General features: G+C 35.7%; 1 protein-coding gene across 1 annotated transcript in view; it reads left to right on the forward strand.

Annotated features, from left to right (window-relative positions):
- Nucleotides 1–24,337, forward strand: part of ETFA (electron-transfer-flavoprotein, alpha polypeptide) — a 76,025-nt gene that overhangs the window by 32,340 nt on the left and 19,348 nt on the right. Inside the window, exon 9 of the mRNA XM_004688007.2 lies at nucleotides 4,368–4,450. Within this exon, the coding sequence (XP_004688064.1) occupies nucleotides 4,368–4,450 (83 nt within the window). The remainder of the gene's footprint in view (nucleotides 1–4,367; nucleotides 4,451–24,337) is intronic.

Consider the following 24,337-nt stretch of genomic DNA (forward strand, 5'->3'; position numbering starts at 1 on the left):
TTATTCCTTGTTTTGAACTGTTCTTGTTCATTCTGTTGTTGGATTTGCTTTGAGGATTTCTTGTAGTATTTTTTGGAGTGGAGGTTTAGTCATGATGAAATTGTGGAATTTCTATTTGTCTGAGAATGTCCTTATTCTTTCTTCGTAGAGGAAGGAGAGCTTTGTAGGGTGGAGTATTCTTGGTTGGCATTTAATGCTATGGAGTTTGTTGAGAATGTCCCTCCACTCTCTTCTTGCCCGTAGTGTTTCTCTGGAGTGTGTGATCTATTTTATAGGTTGTTTCTTCCCTCTTGTCATTCTCATTATCTTTTACTTGTCTTGTAGTCTTAGAAGTTTTATAATAATATGTCTTGCTGTCCTCATATCATGGTAGTTTTGTGTTCTTCTTGCTTCTTGGATGTCTACTTTCATCTCCTTCATATTAGGGAACTTCTCTTCTATTAACTTTGTGAATATTTTCTCTATTCCTTGGCCTTTCTCTTTGCCTTCTGGGATACCTATAACTCTGATATTTCTTTTCCTGATGTGTCAGATAGCTCTTGAAGTGTTTCTTCATTCCTTTTCCTTTTTACTTCTCTTTCTTTTCTTTTTTAATTCTCTTTGTTTCTGTGTCTTTGAGGGTGACACAGGTTGCTGTGCTGATTCGTACTTCCATTTCATCTACTCTGTTTTCATTACTTTTCCAAGCCTTCTTTATCTTTTCTAGTGGCCTTTTCATCACCTGCATTTCTTCTATTTCCTTTTTTAATGTTTTGTTTTCTTTCTTCAGTTCGTTGATTGCTTGTCTCTTATCTTTTTTCCTTTCTTTCATATCTTTCATTCATTTCCTTGATTGAATTCTTCAACTCCTTGATGGCTTGCCTCATTTCATTTTTTTCCTTCTCATCTTTTTGTTTGTCATGATGTGTCTGAATTCTTTATCTGGTAAGCTAAGCTGTTCTTCTATTTGATGGTTTCTGCAGACCGATCTTTTTGTGGTGAATTTTCCCCTTGTGAACTTGCTTGAATACTTGTATGCATTCTTTCCCTGTTGTATATTTTCTAATACTTTCTATTCGCTGAGACACAGTGCTGTTGTTATTGACCGGCTTTTTTTTGCATGTTCTTTCTGGAATGGCTGAGGGACTTCCTGACACTTCAGTTGTGGAGGGTATTCTGAGTTGTGTTATTTTCCCAGCCTCCACTGTATGTAATTGTGTCTGTCGTCTCAGCTGGTAACAGTCAGGGGTCTCTTGTGGTGTTCATCCTGTTCTAGTAACACGTTGGGTCTGTGTTTCTGGAAGGTGTCTGTTGATCTTTGTAGCCTTCGGATGTCCCAGGCTCCCTCTATGCTTGGTGTGCCCATGGTGGGTATGATATATTAGAAGTGTCTTAGGTCTCCCTGGAGCTGGCCTGTGGCTGAGTTGGTGGCTGGCTTTGTTTAATCTTGAAGTCTGCTAAGTCTGATGTCTTTTTAAAAATCAGAAAATTTATTGTAGTTTCAAAATTATTATTTTAATTGAGGTAATAGTGGTTTGTGACATTGTATATAATTTGAGCTTATAGGTTCAATCCTCTTGAGATATATGTTACAATAACTCACCCATCACCAAAGCATCTGTTTCCTCTACCAAGCTGAAATACCAGCTTGATATTTCATACCAGTGGTATAGTTCTCAGTTGCCATAATCCTCCCTTCCTTGTTTTCTTTTTTCCCACCAAACCCCCTTTGATAGCTTCAGTTCTATAGTCATTTCTAGGGTTTGTTTTGACTAAGTTGTTTCTTTGTTTCATTGTATTGCACATAGAGTGAAAAAAATAATTGTTTTTAATTATATTACTAGCATGTAAATATTATTGTCTTAACAGAAAGCTTCAGTTCTGTTCTCTCCCTAATTTTTTTATATAACTTTCTAGGCTTTTTGTATTGCTTTTACTTTATGTAAATATATGTTATATATGTGCAGAAACAATGCTGAACCAGTCTTGAGTGAAGGTCAGATATTAAGTCCTATTTTCACTCATTCTTTAATTGAACAAATACTTAATGAGTTTTAGGAATTAGGTAAATCACAGTAAATAAAAGAAAAAAAGTTTTTTCTCTTGTGAGTTAAATTTCTATTTGTGTGAGACTAGACTTTTTGTTTCCTGTAGCTACTCAGAATACCTAAATTAATTAGTGATTTATAGTGACAGAAAGTTACTCCACAGTTCTACATGCCATAAGTGTGTTGAAATCAAATCACACTCCCTTTGGAGTGTGTAGAATTATTACTTTCCTCTTTTAGTTGCTATTCCTGGATTTGTGACTACATCAGTCCAATCTCTGTCTTCATATACCTTTTCCTCGTGTCTCTTACTCTTCATCTCTTTTATAAGGAGAGATTTAAGTATATGACATTTATAGTCCACCCAGGTTGTCTAGGATGAGCATTTTCTCACCAGATCCTTAACTTTATATCAGTCCTACTCCTTTTTATAGGTAATGTTCACATATTCTGGAGATTAAAAATCAAATATATCTTTGAAGGAGTGATTTTTCTGCCCATCATAGACACTAAAGGCAATAGAATAGAAAATTAGAGAAATCACAAAAATAATAAATTAAGAAAAGAGGAAGGCATAGTGTTGGAAAGGAAGGGTTGCATTTTTTCAGTAAGATAGAGTAGGCCTTATTGAGAGGAGACATCTGAAGAAAGGTTTGAAGGAGGTTGGAAGGAAACCATGTGAAGATTTATTTGAGAGAGAGCATTTTAAGCAGAGTAACCAGTAAAGTTCAAAGGGCATGAGGGAGTAGTTAATGCCTGTTCTTTATGATGAATAGGTAGGTTCTTATGGCTGGAATGAAAAATGCAAAACAGGAAGAGTAGAAAGAGATATGACTAGGAGTAGTAGGGAAACTAGAGTACATAAGCCTTTGCAAGGAGGTTGCTTTTCTTTGGATGAAATGGGGAACCATTGGAAGGTTTGAGCAGAGGCAGAGGAGTCACATGATCTGACATATTAAAAGGATCGCTTTGGTTGGAATTTTGAGAATAGATTGTAGGGGTGTAAGTGCCACAACTGGCTTCAATTAGAAACTTACCTTAGTTATTCAGGTGAGGGATGCTTGTGGTTTGGACCAGTGAAATAGCAGTAGGTATAGGCAGAAGCAGTCTACTTTGAAATATATATTTCCTGATAGTTTGGATGTGAATTATGAGAAAGTTTTTATTTGACAGTGGTAGGATGAAGTTGCCACTAACAGAACTGAGAAAAGAGGCTCAGTTTCCAGGGAAAGATCAAGAGTCCAGTTTTGATATAAATATTCTAATAAGGCTGTCCTAATAATAATAGATTTCCTAATAAGGCTATAAAGGAAGAAAGAAGAACTTTCTGAGTGTGGCAGTGAGTATTCCACCTAGGAACATGGTAGTGTAGAGTGAACATGGTAGTGTAGAGTGACTTCCGGAGAGGGCTGTAAGGGAATCATTGTTCTTAGAGAATGTGGCAGACAAATAGATAGAATATATCAAGAATTGTAGTTCACTGATATTGTGCTTTGTTTTCCAGAAATTATAGTGTAAGATTTGAGGAATTGGGCAAGAATGGGAGATTAATGCTGATTAGGAAACATGCAGGACATTAGAGGGATTTAGTGAATGGGTGATGAAGGAATAACGTTTGAATTTGGTACTTTCAGTGACTGACATAAATAGTCACTACATAAGTAGTTTCTCTTTATACCACCCTCCAAGATAGGTAGCAGTGGTGACATTGTATTGGGAGGTGGTGAGGAGTATTGTCTATAGTTCTCTCTTGTCTTTTCTAGATGAGATGACCTGAAACTTATTTTTTTGCTGGTAGCTTTACTTCAGATACAGGATTTGTTAGTGACCTGCTGACTGAGATTAGAAAGCCAGTTAAATTTGTTTTTAGATAGCAGTATTGGTCAAAACTTTCTTCTGGGTTACATAACTCTTTATGTGACCACAAGAAGTAATATTGTAATTCCTTTCTTGAAAAGTTGTGAGGTTATTTCATAAAGAATTGTTATATAACTGTATCTCAGACAATTTATAAGGTATGTCTTATGCATTTCTGATTATCTTTTTACTTTCCAGAAAGCAACCATAAGGGAATTAAGCTAAATTTAACAGATATGAAATCCTTAGGTGTAAATAAATAGAATACATTCCCAAAATAAACCTTTGTGCATAAACTGTTAGTATTTAATATGTAGAATTCTTGATCATTGTTAAGATTTTTAGAAGATAAGGCCTTTATAATATAGATATCAAACTTTGATTTACCTTTATCAAGTGTGCCTTTTTTTACAGTTATTAGTGAATATTCTTACTAGCTAACTTAATGGTTTTAAAAAGCTACAAATATTTTTTTTTCCTTAGTTGGTGCTTCTCGGGCTGCAGTTGATGCTGGCTTTGTTCCCAATGACATGCAAGTTGGACAGACAGGAAAAATAGTAGCACCAGTAAGTATTGCAATAAAATATGCCATGTAGAATTCTTTGGGGATTAAGAACTGTATATATTTGCCGCACGGTAATGTCAGTGATTTATCTTCTATCACTGTACCTAAGCAGTCAGCAATTATTATTGTGAATGTGCCCCTCTCACAAGGTCTGTAGATTTCTTGTCTCTGTAAAATACGGCAGTTTCTTAAATGCCCAGTTCTTAAATCCAGCAATTTCTCAGAAATTTTAAAACAGTGATATGCTTTGCCAAGTTCATTTCACAGCACCAAATATAAAATTGATAAAGGCATTTTATTATTAGTTTGATTAAGTTCACATTACCATTTGTTTACCAGAACACCTTTTATTATAAAATCAGTCTGTAAAGAACAGTTGTTCTATATTAACATAGAATCTTAGAATTGGGAAGGGGAAATGAGTTGTAATCATATCTTCTTATCTTTGTCTAGTTTGCTGACTAGACATTATGCTGACTTTATAAAATGAGTTGAAGATATTCCCTCTATGTTTATTTTCTGAATGAGTTTGTATATGACTAGATTTTTTTCTCCTTAAATGTTTGGTTTCAGCAATAAGACCATTTGGATCTAAAGTTTTCTTTGTGGGCATACTTGACAATTCAATTTCTTAAAGACTTAAGACTTTAATTTTCTGCTTTATTTTGAGTAATTTTTGCTAAGTGGTGTGTTTTAAGGAATTTGTTAAATTCTTTTAAGGTGCCATATTATAGGATAAGGTTGTTTATAATATTGTCCTTTTTTCCTTTGTCTGTAAATCTCAAGTTTTTTTGAATTTTGTTTGGAAGCTCCTCTTTCACTTCTACAGTTGGTTATTTGTATCTTCACTAGTTTAACTAGGACTTTATAAAATTTTAAAAATACTTTCAGTGATCCAACTTTTAAAAATTGTCTTTACTGTATTATATTTCATAGCCATAGAATTTACCTAAGTAAATGTTCAATTCATTCACTTTCAGTATATCCATGGAGTTATACAACCATTGCAACTGTCAACTTTAGAACATTTTTATCACCCTTAAAAAGAATTCTCATACCTCTTATATTTCATATTGCCCCAACATATGGCAACCACTGATCTACTTTCTATCTAGATTGGCCTATTCCAGACATTTCATATAAATGGGTTGATATAATATGTGGCCATTTGTGACTGCAAATGTTTTTAACATTAATCCCTGTGATCATATTACTTTTTATCACTAAATTCCATTATATGCATACATCACATTTTCTCTATTCATTATTTGATATGGACATTTGTGTTGTTTATACTTTTTGACTATTGATAAGTAATGCTGATATGACCATTCAAAGTCAAGATTTAGTATGGATAAACATTTTCATTTTTCTTGGAGATATATACACATATACATACATACATATACATATACATACATACATATATATATATATATATAAAACTTCATGTCTAACTTTATGAGCAGCTGCCAAACTGTTTTCCAAAAACTATACCAACAATGAATCATTGTTAACTTACAGTTAACTTTTTTCATTGTTTACCTTTCTATTTTATTATTTTTTGCTTACTTTCCTTCTAATCATTTTGGGTAAATCATGTTTTTAAAGTGGAACTCTATAAATTTTATATTTTTATTGTTTTCATATGTAAATATTAAAAGTATAAATTTACCTCTAAATACTGCATTTGCTACATCCCACAAATTTTGGTATATTGTATTTTTATCATTCATTTAGAGATATTTTCTAATAGAAAATTAACACACTTTAGTCTATATATTGGTGAGTTTTTCCTAGATAGCTTTCTATTGTAGATTTCTAATTTAATGTAGGGGACTGTTTATTAATAGTTTCACCATAAAATTTACTTTTTGGCCCAGCTACTGCCCTTTCTAGGTGAACATACCAGATGTGCTTGAAAAGAAGGTATATTCTGCCCTTGTTTGGCATAGGATTCTATGACTATTAAGTCAACAGGCCAAATCTGGACTGCTGCTTGTTTTTGTATATACAGTTTCATTGGAATATATTCATGCTCATTCATTCATTTATTTGTTTATGACTGCTTTTGTTCTACAACAGAAGAGTTTAAAATAGTTACAAAAGAGACTGTCACCCATATAGTTGAAAATGTTTGTTTTGTGACTATAGAAAAAGTTTGTATCTGCTAGTCCAGATTGGTTGTGTCTTTATTGGATTTTTTCATTTTGTTATTTTATCATTTACTGGGAGGAATTACACTCTCCAGTTGTGCATTTTTCTGCTGTTCACATTAGTTCTGTCTGTCATTTCTTCCTTTATTTACTTCAAGACTCTCTTATTGGGCACGTAATACATTCTTGATTAGTATGTCTTCCCGAGTAAAGTAATCCTTTAATTATGTAATATCTATCCCTTTTTCTCTTTGGCAGAATTTATTGTCTTAAAGTTTACTTCATTTGTTAATAAAGACACTATTTCCCTTTCAGTGCATTTTTTTTTCCCCAGTGCATCTTTTTTTAATGTTGATGCTTTTTATACATTCTGAATCATCTCTGCCTTTTGCCTGAAACATTTATTTCACATACTTTAATTGCTTTTAAAAATGTCTTTCTTGGCCCTCCCTAGTGGCGCAGCGGGTTAAAGCACTGCACTGAGAAGCTAAAGCCACTTCCGCATGAGTTCGATCCCTGCCTGCCCCGGAGGTAACCACATGTTGTGGCAGACCTCTTCTGGCCTGACCACTGCTCCCCTCAGCAGTGTACTTCATACATCTGCCTGTTCTGCTCCCCACTCTGTCTCTGGTGAAGCCTCTCACTGCCCCTGAGCCTCTGGCCTGCACCCTAGTTCTGTATGTACAAAGAAATCTTTTTTTTTTTTTTTTTTTAGATTTTATTGATCCCGGGGCAGGAACTTATGGGGAAGTGGCTTTAGCTTCTTAGTGCTGTGCTTTAATCCGCTGCGCCACCAGGGAGGGCCGAATAAAATAAATCTTTAAAAAAAAAAAAAAAAAAAGTCTTTTAAAACTTGGATTATAATGTATCTTTTATTTTTTTTTAATTTTTATTTATTTGTGCATACAGAACTGTGGTACAGGCCAGAGGCTCAGGGGCGGCGAGAGGCTTCCCCAGAGACAGAGTGGGGGACAGAACAGGCAGATCGACGAAGTACGCTGCTGAGGGAAGCAGCAGGCGGGTCAGGAGAGGTCTGCCACGCCATGTGGTCAACTTGGGGGCAGGTGGGAATTGAACTCATGAGGAAGTGGCTTTAGCTTCTCAGTGCTGTGCTTTAACCCACTGCGCCACCAGGGAGGGCCGTATCTTGTATTTTTATGTTTACTGTTCTTAGGATTTGTTAAGCTTCTGAGATTGGCTTATAGTTTTCATCAACTTTGAAAGTCTTCTGGTCAGTAACTCTTCAAATAGTTTTCTGCTCCAATCACACATATATTAAGCTTCCTTAAGTTATCCACAAATCATCAGTGTTCTGTTTTTTGTTTTTCCCTGTGTTTTTAATCTAGGTTCTGTTTTATTTGGACACTTTCTACTGCCATACCTTTAAGCTCACTAATCTTTTTCCCTGCAGTACCTAATCTGTTAATTCCATTAAGTTTTTTTTTTCCACTCCCAGCTATCATGGTTCTCAAATCTCTAGAATTTTGATTTCCATCTTTATGTTTCTACTTAAATGCTCAGTATTTTCTCTACCTTCTTGAACATACTGAATGCAATTATAGTAATTTTTAGTATCTCCTCATATTTGTCATTTTGGGATTGATGCCAATTGACTGATTTTCCTTCTCACTATGGGTAATATTTTACTGTTCATTGTATACCTGGTAATTTTTTACTGGGTTATGAATTCTGTCTTTCAGATGCAAGATATTTTTGTATTCTGGTATATCTTGAACTTTATTCTGGAATTCAGTGACAGTTACTTGGAAACAGTTTGATCCTCTTGAATTTTTTTTAAGTTATGTGGAAATACAGCATCAGTCTTTGGGGCTCACTTCACTTTCACTGAAACAGCAGTGTTCTAAGTACTCTGCATAATGTCCCATGAGTTATGTTTTCTACTCTAGCTGGTGGATCTGTGTGAGCCTTGGGCATTGTTCCTTCTGTCTTTTTCTAGTGGTTCTTGTTTCAACCTTGGGGTAGTTTCCTTATACACAATGCTGATTAGTAAGTACTTGGTTAAGGACTAGAGATGAACTCTCTGTGAACTTCAGTACTCTCTTTTAGTGAAGCTTTCATAGCTCTAGTTTCTTCCTTGTAAACTCCAACCAATTTCAGTGGGTGCAGGCTCTAGCAGTTTTATTTTGGGAACTTCAAACTCAAAACGGGTAGTCATCACATCATGCCCCAGCTGCGTCAACAACACCCCAATGATGAAGAAATGGGAAATGTGAAGCAGGCTGTAGGATGCAGGATGCTGCTCAGGAGCAGTCAGATCCTAGCCTTTTTATTGACGGAGGATGGGTCAAACTGAACGCTGGATTTTGAGCTTTGGAGAGGCTGAGTTCACTGATATACTCTGACTCCCACCCATGGGTCCAGTCTTATTAACAAGGCATTCCACTCATCAGCCCCTGGATCAGCAAAGCACATCCAGGTCCAGACCTCTGGATATTGTCCCAGGGCAATCAAACTTCCTGCTCTTGTTTAACTTGAAAGGAGCCTTCTGTGCTACATTCACACAGCCCTACTTCTGTAATTCTCTAGTAGTGCACCTTCCATCCTTGAGACCAACTCTGTGCACCCAACTTACCCAACACAGTACCAGGTCTCCAAAGTCCTCTTGTGGCTGTGTGCCCATGTCAACAACTGTAGGGTGACTCCTTAGGGCAGTCACCCCATCCTCTGTGGATTGATTGTACTGCCCTGGTGTTGCTGTAAACACGTTTCAGTGAAGTTGCTTCTACCTCTTTGGTGGCCTAAGGGTCAAATCTCAGTGCTGTTAGCCCATATTGTCCTAGTCAATGGCCTAAGTTCCATCCCCTACCAGGGAGCTAACCTACATGATGCAGCAGACCTTCCCTGTCTCACCTTGCTGCTCCCCTCATCAGTGTATTTCAGTAAATCTACCTGTTCTGCTCCCCACTCTATCTTTGGTGAATTTTCTCAGCCCCCAGTACCTCTGGCCTATATCCCTGTTCTTCTCTGCAAAAATAAATAAACAACTCTTAAAAAAAAAGAAGAAGAAAGTAAGTTGTTCCTACTGCCCTTGTCCCATTGCTCTTGATCTGTACTTAGTCACCTTGTTTCCTTCTGGGGTCTTGGCTTTGTTGTGCTGTAGTTTGCAGTTTACTTGTATTACAGAGGAGGCAAGCCTGAATATTCACTCTGCCACCAGAGTGGACTCCTTCAGTTCTGCTTGTGGTATAATGTTTTCTTTTGCTTTAATTAAAGTATATGAAGAAAATTAAGCATCATATGGATACATACCTGGAAAAGTGTATTTTAATAGCCTTGTCAGAAATTAGAGGTATTTGTTTCTAACACTACCCCAAAACTTGACAAGTCATAATTTCTAAAGGTTATTTGCAGTGTATGATCTGAAACCCTATAAGTACTTTTCAAATTCAAATTTTAACATTAAAAGTCACTGGTCTGCAATGCACTTTGAGTACATCTTTCATTATTTTGTAACATAACATCTTGAATAGTTTAAAAAATAATGGTTTAATTTTGCAGATCTTACACTATTAAAATCATTCTTTAAAATAACCACTCATTTCCTTAGAAGAATTTTTGTAGCTGTATTCATGACATTCATGGGTTCAGATTTTTTAGAATTCTAATTATTGCTTAAAAGTTCAGATTTTGTGGTGGGCAACAAAATATTTTTATTGTTTTCTCAGCGTTGATAAATTCACATCTTTCAATAAAGTGTGTGCCATCACCCAAAAAGCTCTTTGAAGTACAAGTGATACTCCTCATAACATTGTGCTTTAGTATGCTGCAGAAGTACTTCCTGCAGACTTCATGATTTGTCACAAAGAATACTAAAAAGATGTGGACTCAAAGAGGTCAGTTTTTACTGTTTTGCCCGGGACGTTCTTAAGTGAAACAAATCTTTAATTTTAATTTTTTTTTAAACTGTGAGTATGTAGTGCTATTGGATTGGTTAGTGCTAAGACAGCAGCAGTTTTACTCACTTGGTTTTTCTCAATTAGTGCAAATTCAATGCAGTTTCTCCAGGAGAAATCTCCGTGAGATTAAAAAACAAAATCATTTAGTACTTTGAGAATTTCAGTCTGGCTTTTATTTGTTGCCAAGTATTCACCTTAAGGTATTTTTTTTTCATTGAATATTTGGGGTTGACTGAAAAAAATACAGCTAAACCACAAAACCCAGTCATGTAGGTTTGTCCATTTTTAAGGCAAAAATATACTTTTGCAGCTGTTACATTAGCTTATTACTCATATGATACTGTAGCATCACTGGGATGTAGTGGTATAATGATTTCCTTTACTGAATTGTTACCTGGCAGGCATTGATCACTGTCATCTTTATTGGTCTTTCAGCTCCTATGCTTCTGCCCTGTGATATGATAATTCAAAGATGCGATTGTAGTTTTTTTCCTTGTTAGTATGAAACACAAACTAATGTTGAACTTACTGTTTAAAAATTCAGTTTTTCTAAGCTGTGAATTTTCAGAAGTCATTCCCAGTAATGTTAACATTTATAAAGCGAAGAGAAAATAACTTTTATTATGTTTTCACTTTTTAAAACTTTACTGTGTTTTTAAGAATAGATTACTCTTTTCCATAAGTGACTGAAGTTTTGTCAGTTTCATCTTTAGCAAATCTTTACGTTGGTTGCAACTGTCGGCTGAAAATGTGAGTCTGCTTAATTTTTGTATAAATACTATCAAAAATCTAAAATAATCGTTATAGGTAAATTTAAAAATTTATAAAAGTTTCAGAAAATTTTAAATGTCATATAACACAACAAAACATACAAGGAAATCTTTGGGATTTCAAATACCAATTTATTAGATAATAATGAGGTTAAGAATTTGTAAGTTACAACTTTTAATATGTATTTATACTTAAAACCTGCTATCTTAACATTTTTAGGTAACAGAATTATATATACAAACATTCTATCATCAAATGATAGCTTCCTTAAAAGTTTCGTGTCAAAAACACCATAATATACTTGTGATAGAATTAGAGGAGGAGCGCAAATAAACAATATTTTAGTATTTCTGTGAAAATAGTTTTGACCTCACAGACTCCTGAGCAGTCTTGGGATTTTCAAGGTTTGTAGACCATATATTGAAAGTCACTGGTTTATAGTACTTTTGGGAGTTATATTATAGACATTGACTAGTATATGTAGAGATTAAATTTTTTGATATTCCTATTAACATATAAACACCAACTCCAAACTTTTTCCTTGTCTTGCCAGCCAAGTGGTTTAGAACCCACCTCACATTTGTCTAATATGGGCTCAGCCAGACTTATAAGAAGAGTTGTGGTTTTCTCTGGGGATTTTTCACTAATCTTCAGTTGATGAGGTAGCCACAAATACTGTCTTTTGTTCCTCAACCAGTAAAACTGCAGGTATTACTGATTGCTTTTTGATTGGCTTTTACTCCCCTTTTAGGAAATCTGCAAATTACTCCCCTTTTAGGAAATCTGCAAATTCGCCAGGAAAAAGGTGGAGGTGTTTGATGGGCTTATCTCCTTGTGCCTCTTCCCCTGCAAATTTCTGGTTTGTCAAATACTGCCTGTCTTGGTTGATGTGCATTGTGCATTGTATTTAGACAGTTGCTGCCTGTCTTTTAACTAGGTTTTGTAGTTTTTCTTTGTAGCAGGGTTAGTCTGATGGAATTTAATCCCTCAGGGTCATCAGCAGGAATTCCAAGACCCAGATTGAATGTATTACCTCACATGTGTATTACTACCTTCCTAAATAGTATTTTAATTAACACTACTTAATGTTTCATTAGTTTTTGGCAGCCATATCTACTGTTGGCATATTGAACATCAAAAATCTGTCTCTCCCTCTCCATTTGAATTGCCTGATACTAAACCATGTCTTTTTTTATTTTTATAATAGTTTATTTTTACATCATTTTGTGCCTTTTTCCATCTCTTGTAATCCCCATGGGCTTCCCATCACCAAATCACCCATGTGCTAACACCATAGTCCAGTGCACTTCCTCTTAAACAATGTCTCTTTTACCTGGTGATAATGCAGTGTTCCTTTGTATTTAAAACTAAGTACAGTACTTCCCATTAAATTTGGCTGTGTTCTCTACTATTAAAGCCTCTTGAAACTTTCAGAGCTTGATTTTTTTAATTCACATTCCTTTCAACTTTTTGGTATTTGAAGATCTTGTTTTACTTTGTTGGCTTTTTTTTTTTTTTCCCCCTTGTATTACTGTGGAAAGCATCACCACAATTCTCTCTGGAGATAAATAGTAAGAATTCCCTACTTCTCCAGAAAGGGTACACATAAGGCAGTTTTGTTATCCTCATCACAGAATTTCACTTTTGTTAAGTTATCTGAGAAAATATGTAATATTCCAAAATTGTGGTGAATTCAGTTGTACTTTTAAATACATTTTATTTGATCAATCTCAGAGTTTACATGTAGACTACTGAAAGATTACTGGATATACACATGACACGACAGTTCCTGGTATATTTGTAGATTGGTTTATGTTACTCACAAAAATTCAGACCTGCTGATGGGAAACCATTAACCTGTTGAAGCAAAGGTTTCTGTTCCCTCTTATTTTTAAATTTTTATTTAAATAATTTCAAACTTACAAAGAATTGAAAATCGAAAATAATTCAGCCTGAATTTGAAATACATATAAAATATTACTCTAAATTGTTTTGACAGTAACCTCATACCATGTCAAACCATGTCAATACAGTTTTCAATACTATTCTAAGAAGTAATCTCTTATATCACCAAAGTACAGTTATATTTCATAGTAGGGTTTTATCAGTTTATATTCTAGTTCTGACTTTCAGTATTTTAATGGAATAGTCTAGTTTTATTAGTTAATCTAGCAGTAGTCATTATATATAGTATTTTTTCTTCTTAGGTAAGTATCCCATTTACCTTTCCCAGTAGGTTCAAATATTACGCTGGTTGTTATATCTCTTTTTACTTTATATTAGTCTTACTTAGCTTTTGTCTTAGGTAAACTCTCATGCGTGGGTTTCAGAACTGAGACTTTCTCAGTGTTCCTGCCCCTTACTCACTACCTCTCTGCCTGAGCAGCCAACTTGTTTGCCTTGTATATTGGGGGAGAGGGTAGAATGTGCACTTTGTGGCAGTTTGAATGATCTTGAGAAAATTCATGTGGGAGGATAAAGATGGAGAGATAAGTTGAAAGAGATTTTAAAGAAGAAAAATGCCTAAAAAAGAAATATGGGCCTGTCCATTTGCTAGATGTGGACTGCTAATTCTAAAGTTAGTTCTCTTTTGAAGCAAGATCACTGTCCAGATTTAGAGTATTGCTAACATAAAAACAAACTAATTGCACCTGGGAAGTGTAATTTGGCTTGTTACCAAGATGAGAGAGCTATGTTTATCCCTTGAGTCCACTATTAATTGCCATTCTCAAGAACTTTATTACAAATGGTGATTTCATAGGATGTGTTTTTGTTTTTTTTTATAGTGTCTCTGAATATTAGCCATTTGCCTAGTATTTCAGTGCATTTCTATAAGGAATCATTTTGGTTTTAGACCCACTGGTCTTTTTATTCTAGGATAAAATTTCAAATTTAATGAATTAGGTATAGAACCTTCACTCAAATGAAATCTTATCAGGAAGTCCAATGTATAAAGAAAAAGTGGAGTTGAAGTGGAGTGATATACCACTCCCTCAGCCTGTTCCCTTTCTCAACTTTCTGAGTTAATCCCTAATGGCTCCTTCACAGGATGATGAAGCCTTTGAAATATTTGAAGCCACTTACCTAGAAGAAATTGGTGAATTGCATAAATCTTGAAACAGTTTTCCACAAATATATTTCCTGGAATTGAATTTAATATTTCTCTGTTGGTACATCTAGCATGTTATTTTAAATTATATCACTTTTTAAAACCCCTTCTTTAGTATCATTTAACAGATTGTCTCTCAGGCACTGACCTTTCCTTCCATTTCACAGGTCATCTTATTGCCCTCTTTACAAAGCAATACAAAACAAAAACCCAACTGCATTCACCAGAAAAATCGGTGATTCTTTTTTATTTAATATTTCTACCTAACCTCTGGATTATGTAATTTCCTTCCTCTTATGGGACAGTATTCATTTGTTATCCCTCACCCCCCTTCTCTGGATCTAGAGCTCCTCCCTGTCTAGTGGTTCTGTAACAGGTACAGGTTTCATGGACTCCACCCTCATGTCCCAGCGCGCAGGTGAGGACCCACAGACAGGCAACCCAGGTCACATTGGGCTGCCCTGTAACAGTTCCTTTTCTATAACCTTAGAAAGAAAATCCTTCATTACTCCAACAGCCTTTCCCACTATATCTACCACTCCTGTCATCTCTCTTACTAGGCTCAGCTTGGAAAAGTAGCTTATGTTTACTAAATTCACATTGCTTTCTATTTGATTTTAAAAATATACATATACATTCTTTATGAAAATAATAAACACCTTTGACTGTACCACCAAATTCAAGAAACACTGTCAGAATACACTTGAAAGCCTCTGTGTGTTCTTCCTTGAATACATATCCCTTCCTCCCCTTAAAAGTAACTGTTACTACTTTGATGATTATTCAGTAGGTTTCAGCTTTACTTTTGCTATATTTTTCATTTTTACTATGTATCTACAGATTCCCAAATAGTACATAGCTGAACTTTTAAACTTGAGTACTGTGAATGATTTACAAATGTTCCGAGATGTTGTCTTTCAGCCTTTGTACAACAGTACTTGTTATGAGTAGTGTTGTTCATTTGGCCCCATGTACCGTACGCATACCATTTTCTATGTGCCGTGTTATAAAAACATTAGGAAACACTGATGTATAAAGCAATTTTGATGCTAGCAAATAGAATACACACAGTGTGCATTATATATCATTTATTAACTTAGTTAATATATTATTAATTATTCATTTATTATTAACTAAGTGAATGAATGTATTTGGCAGTACATATACTAAAATATTATTTTGTATATATTTTTAAAACTATCAGTAGAAACCTACTATATGTGTTGTCTGCCCTTACTTTAGTCTATTTTATAATTGTGATTCATCCATATTAATGATGTAGATAACATTGTTTCTCTTATATTTCTTTGATGTGTGGTAGTCTACTATATAACTATGTAACATTTCACCCATTTTTGCTATTAATGGAGGTTGATAGTTTGACCAGATGAGAAACTAAAGAAGCAATTTGGGAATATTTATGAAGACAAGAAATTTTGTGCACTTTTGAAAAATTGTTGAAAAGTCTGCTACAGACAAATTTTGTAGTTTGTATACAGCTGGGACAGAATTTATGTACTGCTTTTCTGACTTGCTAAAAAGCTAACGATTGACAACTCATTTCATACTGCATTATCTAACTTGGCTTTTAAGTCCAAGAGAGCTGTGTTCACAAATTGATGCTTGATTCCTTTGGGGTTGGGATAGAAGCTTTAAATTGTACTAAAATATTCATATGTGCATTTAGCTGAAAGCAACTGATGTTCTATTCCCAAGAGAACAAACAGAAATTCTGCATGGACCTGTAGTCCAGAAAACACTGTAAGCATGCTTCTTGAAAGTAATTACATGGATGATCAAAGCCCTTACACTGAAGCTTAAAATGACAAAGGAGAAGTTGTAGTATAGAATTTATAAAATGTGGTTTGGATGTATAAAATTGTTTGGTTGTCTGATAGGTAAAAATTTAACTTGCTAAAAAATAGTTCTAATTGTACCTTTGAATTCTAATTATACATTTGATTTATTTTCTTGAAAAGCTTTTTTTTTTTTTTAGTTTTATCTGCTTATTTATTTCTTTAGTACTATTAACAAGCACTTCTGGAGAGCATGCAGTATGTCAAAGTCAAGCACTTTTTAGCATATCTTTACCAAGATGGTTTGTCTAACACTCCTGTCATCTCTATATTGGTTTGAGTGAAAAGCTAATTTTTATTGACTGAGTTCCTTAAATATTTATTCTGGACCAATATTAGGGAAGTTTTTCTGTACATTATATTTTATACATAAAGTTAAAATTTTAAATTTGGAGAGCCTTCTGAGTTCTTTTTACATATATTTTATAGCTGTTTAAAAACATTCCACTTACGTGATAAATTAACATCTATCGTATAGTCTAATGGCTGGCATAAAAATCAGAATAGAGCAAATCTTTATAGCTGTCTTGGTGTGATAACTTAAAGAGAATAATACTATTTTAAATCTCTGTTCTTATTCTAACTGTATTTTTGTTTCATCTGTAAACTAATTTTCTTCCATATACCTATAAATAAGTATGTATTTGAATATCACAGGCTATAAGTATATACTTATACTAAATGAAATGTGTATTCAATGGGTAATTGATCATTCAGCATATATAATTCAATCCTGTGTTCACTTTAGGGCCAAAGATGTGAATACTAAAATCTATAAAAGAACATTTTAATAATTTATTTTAATATAACTAGATGTTTTACTATTAACTAAATTTAGTCTGAAAAGAAATTTGGGGAAATGACATTTGATGTAGTGGGGGATATATTTCCTTAAAGTGAGAGTCTCTAGTTAGGTTTGATGGGTAGTAAACTTTTTTTTTAAGATTTATTTGTTTATGCATAAAGAACTGGGGTACAAGCCAGAAGTGCAGGGACAGTGAGAGGACTCACCAGAGAGCAGGCAGGGAGCAGAACAAGCAGATCTACGAAGTACACGCTGAGGGGAGCAGCAGGTGGGTCAGAAGCGGTCTGAGGCGCCACGTGGGCCACCCCCAGGGCTGAGGATCCAACTCGCACTGAAGCTGATGCGGCTAGCTTGCAGTGCTGCGTCCTTACTAGTTGCGTCACCAGGGAGGGCCCATAAAGTTATTATTTTCTTATAGGCACTTCCAGCTCTACTCAAATTCTTTTTTTTAAAGATTAATTTTTATTTTTTCATACAAGAACTGGAGTATAGATCAGACAGGCAGATTTACTGAAATACACTGCTGAGGGGAACAGGATGAAACAAGAGATTTCTGGAACCCACCAAGTGGGTTCGCTCCCTGGCTGAGAATTCAAACTCATGCCACAGTGGCTTGATAGCACTAAAACTTTAACCCTGATGCCAACAGGGAGGCCTTCTACTCAGATTCATAGAACTTCGTAAGGTGCTTCAGAAAATCTTTGTGTAACTTGGTTGTATATAAGCACAGTCTGGTTGCTTTAATTTTAATAAACTTTTTAGTCAGTTACAGATTTTTAAAAAAGATTTATTTATTCATATAAAAACTGGGGTGCAGGCCATAGGTGCAGGGGGTGAGAGGATTCACCAGAGAGTTAAGAGTAGGTAGCAGAACAGGCAAATCTGCTGAGGTACACTGCTGAGGGGAGCAACGGGCACCTAAGAAGTCTGCCACGTCACGTGACATGGCTCTCTGGCGGGAGCTCAAACTCAAGAGCTGCAGTGGCTGCTGACTGCTTCACAGTGCTATGCTTTAACCCATTGCACCACCAGGGAGGGCCCCAGTTATAGATTTATAGAAAAATTACTAACACAGCACACAGAATTCCCACAAATCTCGTACCTGGTCTCTGTTATTGTTTTTTTTTTTTCTTTAAAAGATTTATTTATTTATGCATTACAGAACTAGGGTACAGGCCAGAGGTGCAGGGAAGGTGAGAGGATTCACCAGAGATAGTGGGAAGCAGAACAGGCTGACTGATGAAGAACACTGGTGAAGGGAGCAGCGGGCCCAGTCAGGAGAGGTCTGCCGCACCATGTGGTCACCTCCGGGGCAGGCGGAAATCAAACTCATACTGAAATGGCTTAAGCTTCTTAGTGCTGTGCTTTAACCTGCTGCGCCACCAGGGAGGGCCTGTTATTGGTGTTTTTTAAATATTAGGTAAATTGGTTATTTTTGTCAATTACTTATAATAATTGCCAAGACCACAAGATTCTAGAATTAAGTTATTTGAAAATGGAAAATTATATGGAGGTTTCTGTTAAGATGATGACATTTTAATGGCTTGTTTTTTCCTGATAAAATATAAGAATAACCATTGTAGTTTTTTTTTTACATATTCAGTGACATTAATTACATTCACAATATTGTGTTAACTATCACTACTATTTCTAACCAGAGTTTATCACCTCAAACAGAAACTGCCCATTAAGCAATAACTCCCTATTCCCTCCAACCCTGGTAGGCCCTGTCTACTTTATGTCTCTGTTAATTCTTTCATAAAAGTTGAATCATACAGTATTTGGCCTCTTATGATTGTCTTATTTTATTTAGGATACTTTCAGGTTTCATCCATATTGTTGCATGTATCAGAACTTCATTCCTTTTAATGTTTGAAAAATATTTTGATTGTATTCCATAAACATTTTATTTATTGATGGATACTCGGGTTGTTGTTTTTACTTTTTTCTTATTGTGAGTGTTGCTGTGAACACTCACATCCAAGTATCTATATGTATGCCTGTTGTCAATTGTTTTGGGTATGTGTCTTGAGGTACAATTGCTGGGTCATATGGCAATTCTATGTGTAGTTTTTTTTATTTTTAAAGATTTTTTTTATTTATACAGAACTGGGGAACAGGCTAGAGGTGCAGGGTGGTGAGAGGGTTCACCAGAATCAGAGTCTGGAGTAGAACAGGCAGATCAATGAAGTACACTGCTGAGGAGATCAGCAGGCAAGACAGGAGAGGTTTGCTATGCCATGTGGGTCACTTCCGGGGCAGGAATTCAACTGGCACAGAAGTGGCCACACTGCCAGCTTCCCAGTGTTGTTCTTTAATCCATTGTGCCACTAGGGAGGGCCACCATGTGTAGTTTTATGAGTAACTTCCAAACTGTTCTCCTTGTTTGTATCTCTCACAAGCTCCGGCCATAGAAATTGTCTTAATAGTTTTAGATTAAACATCAAGAGGCTATGCATACAGTGGCCTAATTCTTCTTTGTAATTTTGGGAAAGATGCATTGGAGAGTAAAGAGAACGCTAGACTTGACAATTTAGATTCTAGTGCCAGCTCTGTTGCCTGGGGCCTAGATATTTTTCATTGATAAAATTAAAAGATTGCATAAGTAACTTGAAAGGTTTCTTACTATGACAAAATTCAACATAAGCATATATATTGTGTTCTGTCTGACTTAGATCAGTTTAAAAACCTTACTGATAAAATGATAGTCAGATTTTTATTTGACCTCTGAAAATGCATAACTTTATGATATATAGGTATTTTAATGTCATATTCCCAATCGCTTCTACATAAACTAGTCATTTGAACAATCTTAGCAAAGTATATAGTAACATATTTCTGTTATTCTAGTATATTTGAGGAATATTTTTCACAATTGAAAATAACCTATGAGTTTGTAGTATGGGTTCTAATTAGTTAAACACTAAGCGTTTGATTGCAAAGTAGTTAAATACTAAAAATTTGTTCTGAAAATACTGTCTTTCAAATTTCGTATGGCCTTTGTAATAACCATCTGCAATTAAAAACAGTACTTAAAGGTTAAGAGCTGAAAATTACTTTTTCATGTACATATTAAAATTTTTGAAACAAAGTTAATGACTTTGTTTAAAAATGTATTTTATATTTTAACTGTGTTTGAGCCTCTGGGTTATTAGATTTACATTTGAACAAAATAGGTACATAATGAAGTATATGCTAGTGATACAGATTTCTATCTGCCTAGGGAGTATTATAGCAAACTAGTTGTGACTTGACTCCTCTGAGAAGAGGTAACAAGTAGAAAGAATGAATTGAGGATTTCAAGGAATCTTTGACTAAAATGTCCAAGCTACATACTCTTTGCCTAATAAGTGCACCAGGAACATGTATTTAACTCTGATGTAGGTGTGAGAAACCTTTAGTGTACCTCTAAGTGAATTTTCTGGCTTTGCCTCTAGACCATTGCCATTAACAGTTATATAACAAGCACGAAATAATTTCCCAGTTCTATCTCTTTTGTGAGTCTGACTTCTTGATGATCTTGTAGCAGTTTCGTATATGGGGAAGACATGCATTAGAGGCATCCTAGTGGTCAGGCAAGTGGTTGGTAGGGATAACTGTACAGGTGTAGCGTATGTCCTTATTTCCTGTGTAACTTATATCCCTGTTCATGATAAGAAACTCAGAGCTAATGCACAGACTTACATTTTAATAATATGGGACAAAAGTTAATGTTAGCAGAATCAAAAACAAATCTGTGAAACATTAGCTTTCTATCTTATGCCTTTTAAAGATTTAGTGAGTGTATTAATAGTAATATATAACATATTATAAGCAGTTCACTGGCATCATGTTATTTAATAATCACAACAATCATGTTAACTGAGGTGTTTATCTCCATTTTAAACATAAGGAGATTGTGTTAGGGTCGGAGAACTCGATTACCACGAAAGACAGAGCGTCACGCAAGAATGCAATTCGCAAAGTAGAGTTTATTGGGCTGGCTAGCCAGGGTCAAGCCGTTCCCTGCCAGACATGCAGGTTCAGGCAAGACCCCGACCAAAGGAAAGTCAGGAAATATATTGGCCTTGTTGGCCGTTACCTACGTCAGAGCCCGCGCAAATTCAGAGCCCATGCAGATTCAACTTAGCAATGGATTCAAGGATTAACAGACGTCACAGCCTGGGTCACAGTTCAACAACCCAAAGATAGGTTTCCAGGAATAGATGTCTCATTTCCATTGGTGCTTCAGATCCAATCAGCCTCGGTCATACCATTCCCATTATCCAATCAATTTTAAATGTACATTGTCCCTCTTCAACCTATCCTGCATTCGGGGGTGGGGGGGTGCTTGCCTGGGCTACTCTAGTTTTGCTCAGGCCTGCGATACTTCCTCCATTCCTTCAATTGAGTCTTTGAGAGATTGAATAAACTTGCCCAAGAACATGGGGTTGGTAAATAGAATGTGAACCTCTTTCTGATCTTACTTCTTCAGTTATAATAATGAGCAAATAAATGCAGTGGTTTTTCTTATACTAAGTATCACTAACTATAACCCACATGAATGCATATACTGTCTTTTTTCAAATTTTTTTTTTTTTTACTCAGACGATTGAGATACTGTTTTTTTTAAGAACCCTGAGTTTTTAAGAATAGATTTTTCAGGCCCTTCTAGAGATTTAAGAACAAAATACAACTCTTTTGAAGATAAAATTTGATAAACTATAATTTTTTTTTTTAAGATTTATTTGTACATACAGAACTGGGGTACAGGCCAGAGGCTGAGGGGTAACGAGAGGCTTCACCAGAGACAGTGGGGAGCAGAACAGGCAGATCTACAAAGTACTCTGCTGAGGGGAGCAGCCGGCGGGTCAGGAGAGGTCTGCCACACCATGTGGTCACCTCCAGGGCAGGTGGGGAACGAACTCATGCTGAAGTATCTTTATCTTCTCAGTGCTGTGCTTTAACCCGCTGTGCCACCAGGGAGGGCCTGATAAGAGTATAATTTACTCTGAACCTTTAGTGTTAAATAATTTGCTTTGGGTTCTCCTATAATGGCCTAAATAGTAACTGAAATTTAATGAATTATTGTCACCTATTTATGATTCTCTCTATTGACTGTCATTGTTTAATCTTGCTGCCTCTCATGGTAGTCTTCAGCTTCATCACTGGAGACCTGGGACAACCCCAGAAGCCCACCTGGCTGCTCATTGGATTGAGAGAATATATGAAAATGCCTCAACTCATGAATGGCTCATGGGTTCTAGATATTGTACCAAGAACAAAGCCTTACAGTAACCTTAGATTCTTATAATCCTTGTTTTTCAGATAAGCAAGCTAAGAACAGAAATTAAGAACTAATTCACAGTCATCTTGTTACAGGGCAGCAAATCTGTTACAGGACAGGGGGAGAGGGGCACTCCTGAAGCCCCAAAAACCTGCCTGCACTAAGTGGGTTCTGCCATCCGCCGCAACAAGACAAAACATATAAAGCTTTAATGAAAAGGGACTTTAATACAGTAAATATACAATACAGAACACAAAGAATATAACTTCTAAATCAAACACCTGAAGTGACCCATCCCCTCGTGGGCAAAAGTCAACCCAAAAGGGATTGGTCCAAAGCAATCCTGAAAGCTGCCACAAGGCTAAAGCACCTTCTGGCCTGGACCCATGGAATAGGGTCAGAAATGGTCAGACAAATGGGAGGAAAAGAGAAAAATCATAATCAATATAAACACTGCCATAGTCACCTCCCTACAGGTATCTCACCCACATCTCCCTTAACCAGTCCAGGGTCAGGAAACAAGCACGGTTTCCTAATCACATGCTTGCTGCTCCATGTGGCTTCCTCCGGTTTCCTTCTTGTTCTCCATCCAGCTTCCTTCCTTCCTTCTCTCTTGATTCCTTCTCTTCTCTCCTTTTTCTCTGCTCAGCTCCACTCTTCTGGGTGGGGCAGGGAACCTGGAACTTCCCCTTTTCCTAGGGACCACCCTGTTAAAATCTCAGATGACAGAGCAGTGATTTAACTAGGTTCTTAATCACAGTAGTAGCATACTCTGTTAAACCATGTTGGGTGCAGCAGTTTTCCAGCTCAGGCCATTATAAAGTAACTTGGAACTCTACTCCTGAGTCCTTTGCATGAGTTCCTATAGTCTTTTTTTAGGTTTGTCAAAGGAAAAGGACTTTGTATATTTTTCTGCCAGTTCTTGTTTTATTGAATATATGGTAAGTGCTTTCCTTCTTTTTGTTTCAGAATAACCTCTGGTTCTCTTACCACTGTGATTTTACTTCTTCCCACCAGTCTGCATTCTTGAGTTGCAGAATGACCAAACCATGTTGTTGCCAGTCATATAGGTCCTCTGTTCTCTCACTCTTCTAGATTTCTTCTCTTTGTTAAAGCTACTAGGATTTTATTTTTAGGACTATTTCTCCTTCCTCATCTCTTCCTTTCTTTAATCCCACCTCTTTTTAAGCCCTGTCTCTTTTTGAACCCTTAATTGCTATTGTCCCCTCAAACAAGCCTCTCTCTTTTTTCCCCAAGTTATCTGATTTAGAGAAAAGTGCCTTAGGACAGGGGTTGCCTTGTTCTGGTGGGAATCAGCATCTAAAGTACTCCATAAATTAGCATCTGTGGAGAGTTTTGCACATACTAATTATTATATTGAAATACAAAAATGCTTTCTGAATCATGAGGAAGCATTCAACAATGTTATTCTAATTGGCCTGTACATGTTATTTAAAAAAGAAAAGAAAAAAGCATCTCTTCCTGCCTGAGAGCTATCAGATCTCATCCATGGTCCCAGGACTCTTTCTAGACTATTGTTTCAATGCTTTAATATTTATTCAGAGAACCATGTTTGCAAGGTAGTAAAATAAGGTCCTGATGGTAATGTGGATCTGTTTGGCTTATTTGCACTGTTAGAAATGCAGATAGGACCCTGGACTCCTGTGTTTGGTTTGCATTGACCCAGAATTTGTTATTTTCTTGATGACTTTTATGGATAAAATCAATGGTATTTCTTTCTCGGGGGAGGGGGATTGAAAGTAAATTTCATTTATTTTATATTTATGTAGATGTTTACTGCCAGAGTGAATCAACATTTTTATTAGCACTTTATGATGCAAATGGAGAAGCTTTTAAGACTTGTTGAATTTTAACATGTATATATGTCAGAAGGATTCATTTACAGAACTATTGATTCTTCCTAATGCTTTCTTTGAGAATCCACTTAAAAGAATAGTGAGACAGTTCCTGTTTGTTGGGCCTAGTTTTACTGAGTATAAAATTTAGT

Source organism: Condylura cristata, unplaced genomic scaffold (genome assembly GCF_000260355.1).
Source record: "Condylura cristata isolate star-nosed mole 26May11 unplaced genomic scaffold, ConCri1.0 scaffold00023, whole genome shotgun sequence".
In the NCBI taxonomy this organism is placed as follows: domain Eukaryota; kingdom Metazoa; phylum Chordata; class Mammalia; order Eulipotyphla; family Talpidae; genus Condylura; species Condylura cristata.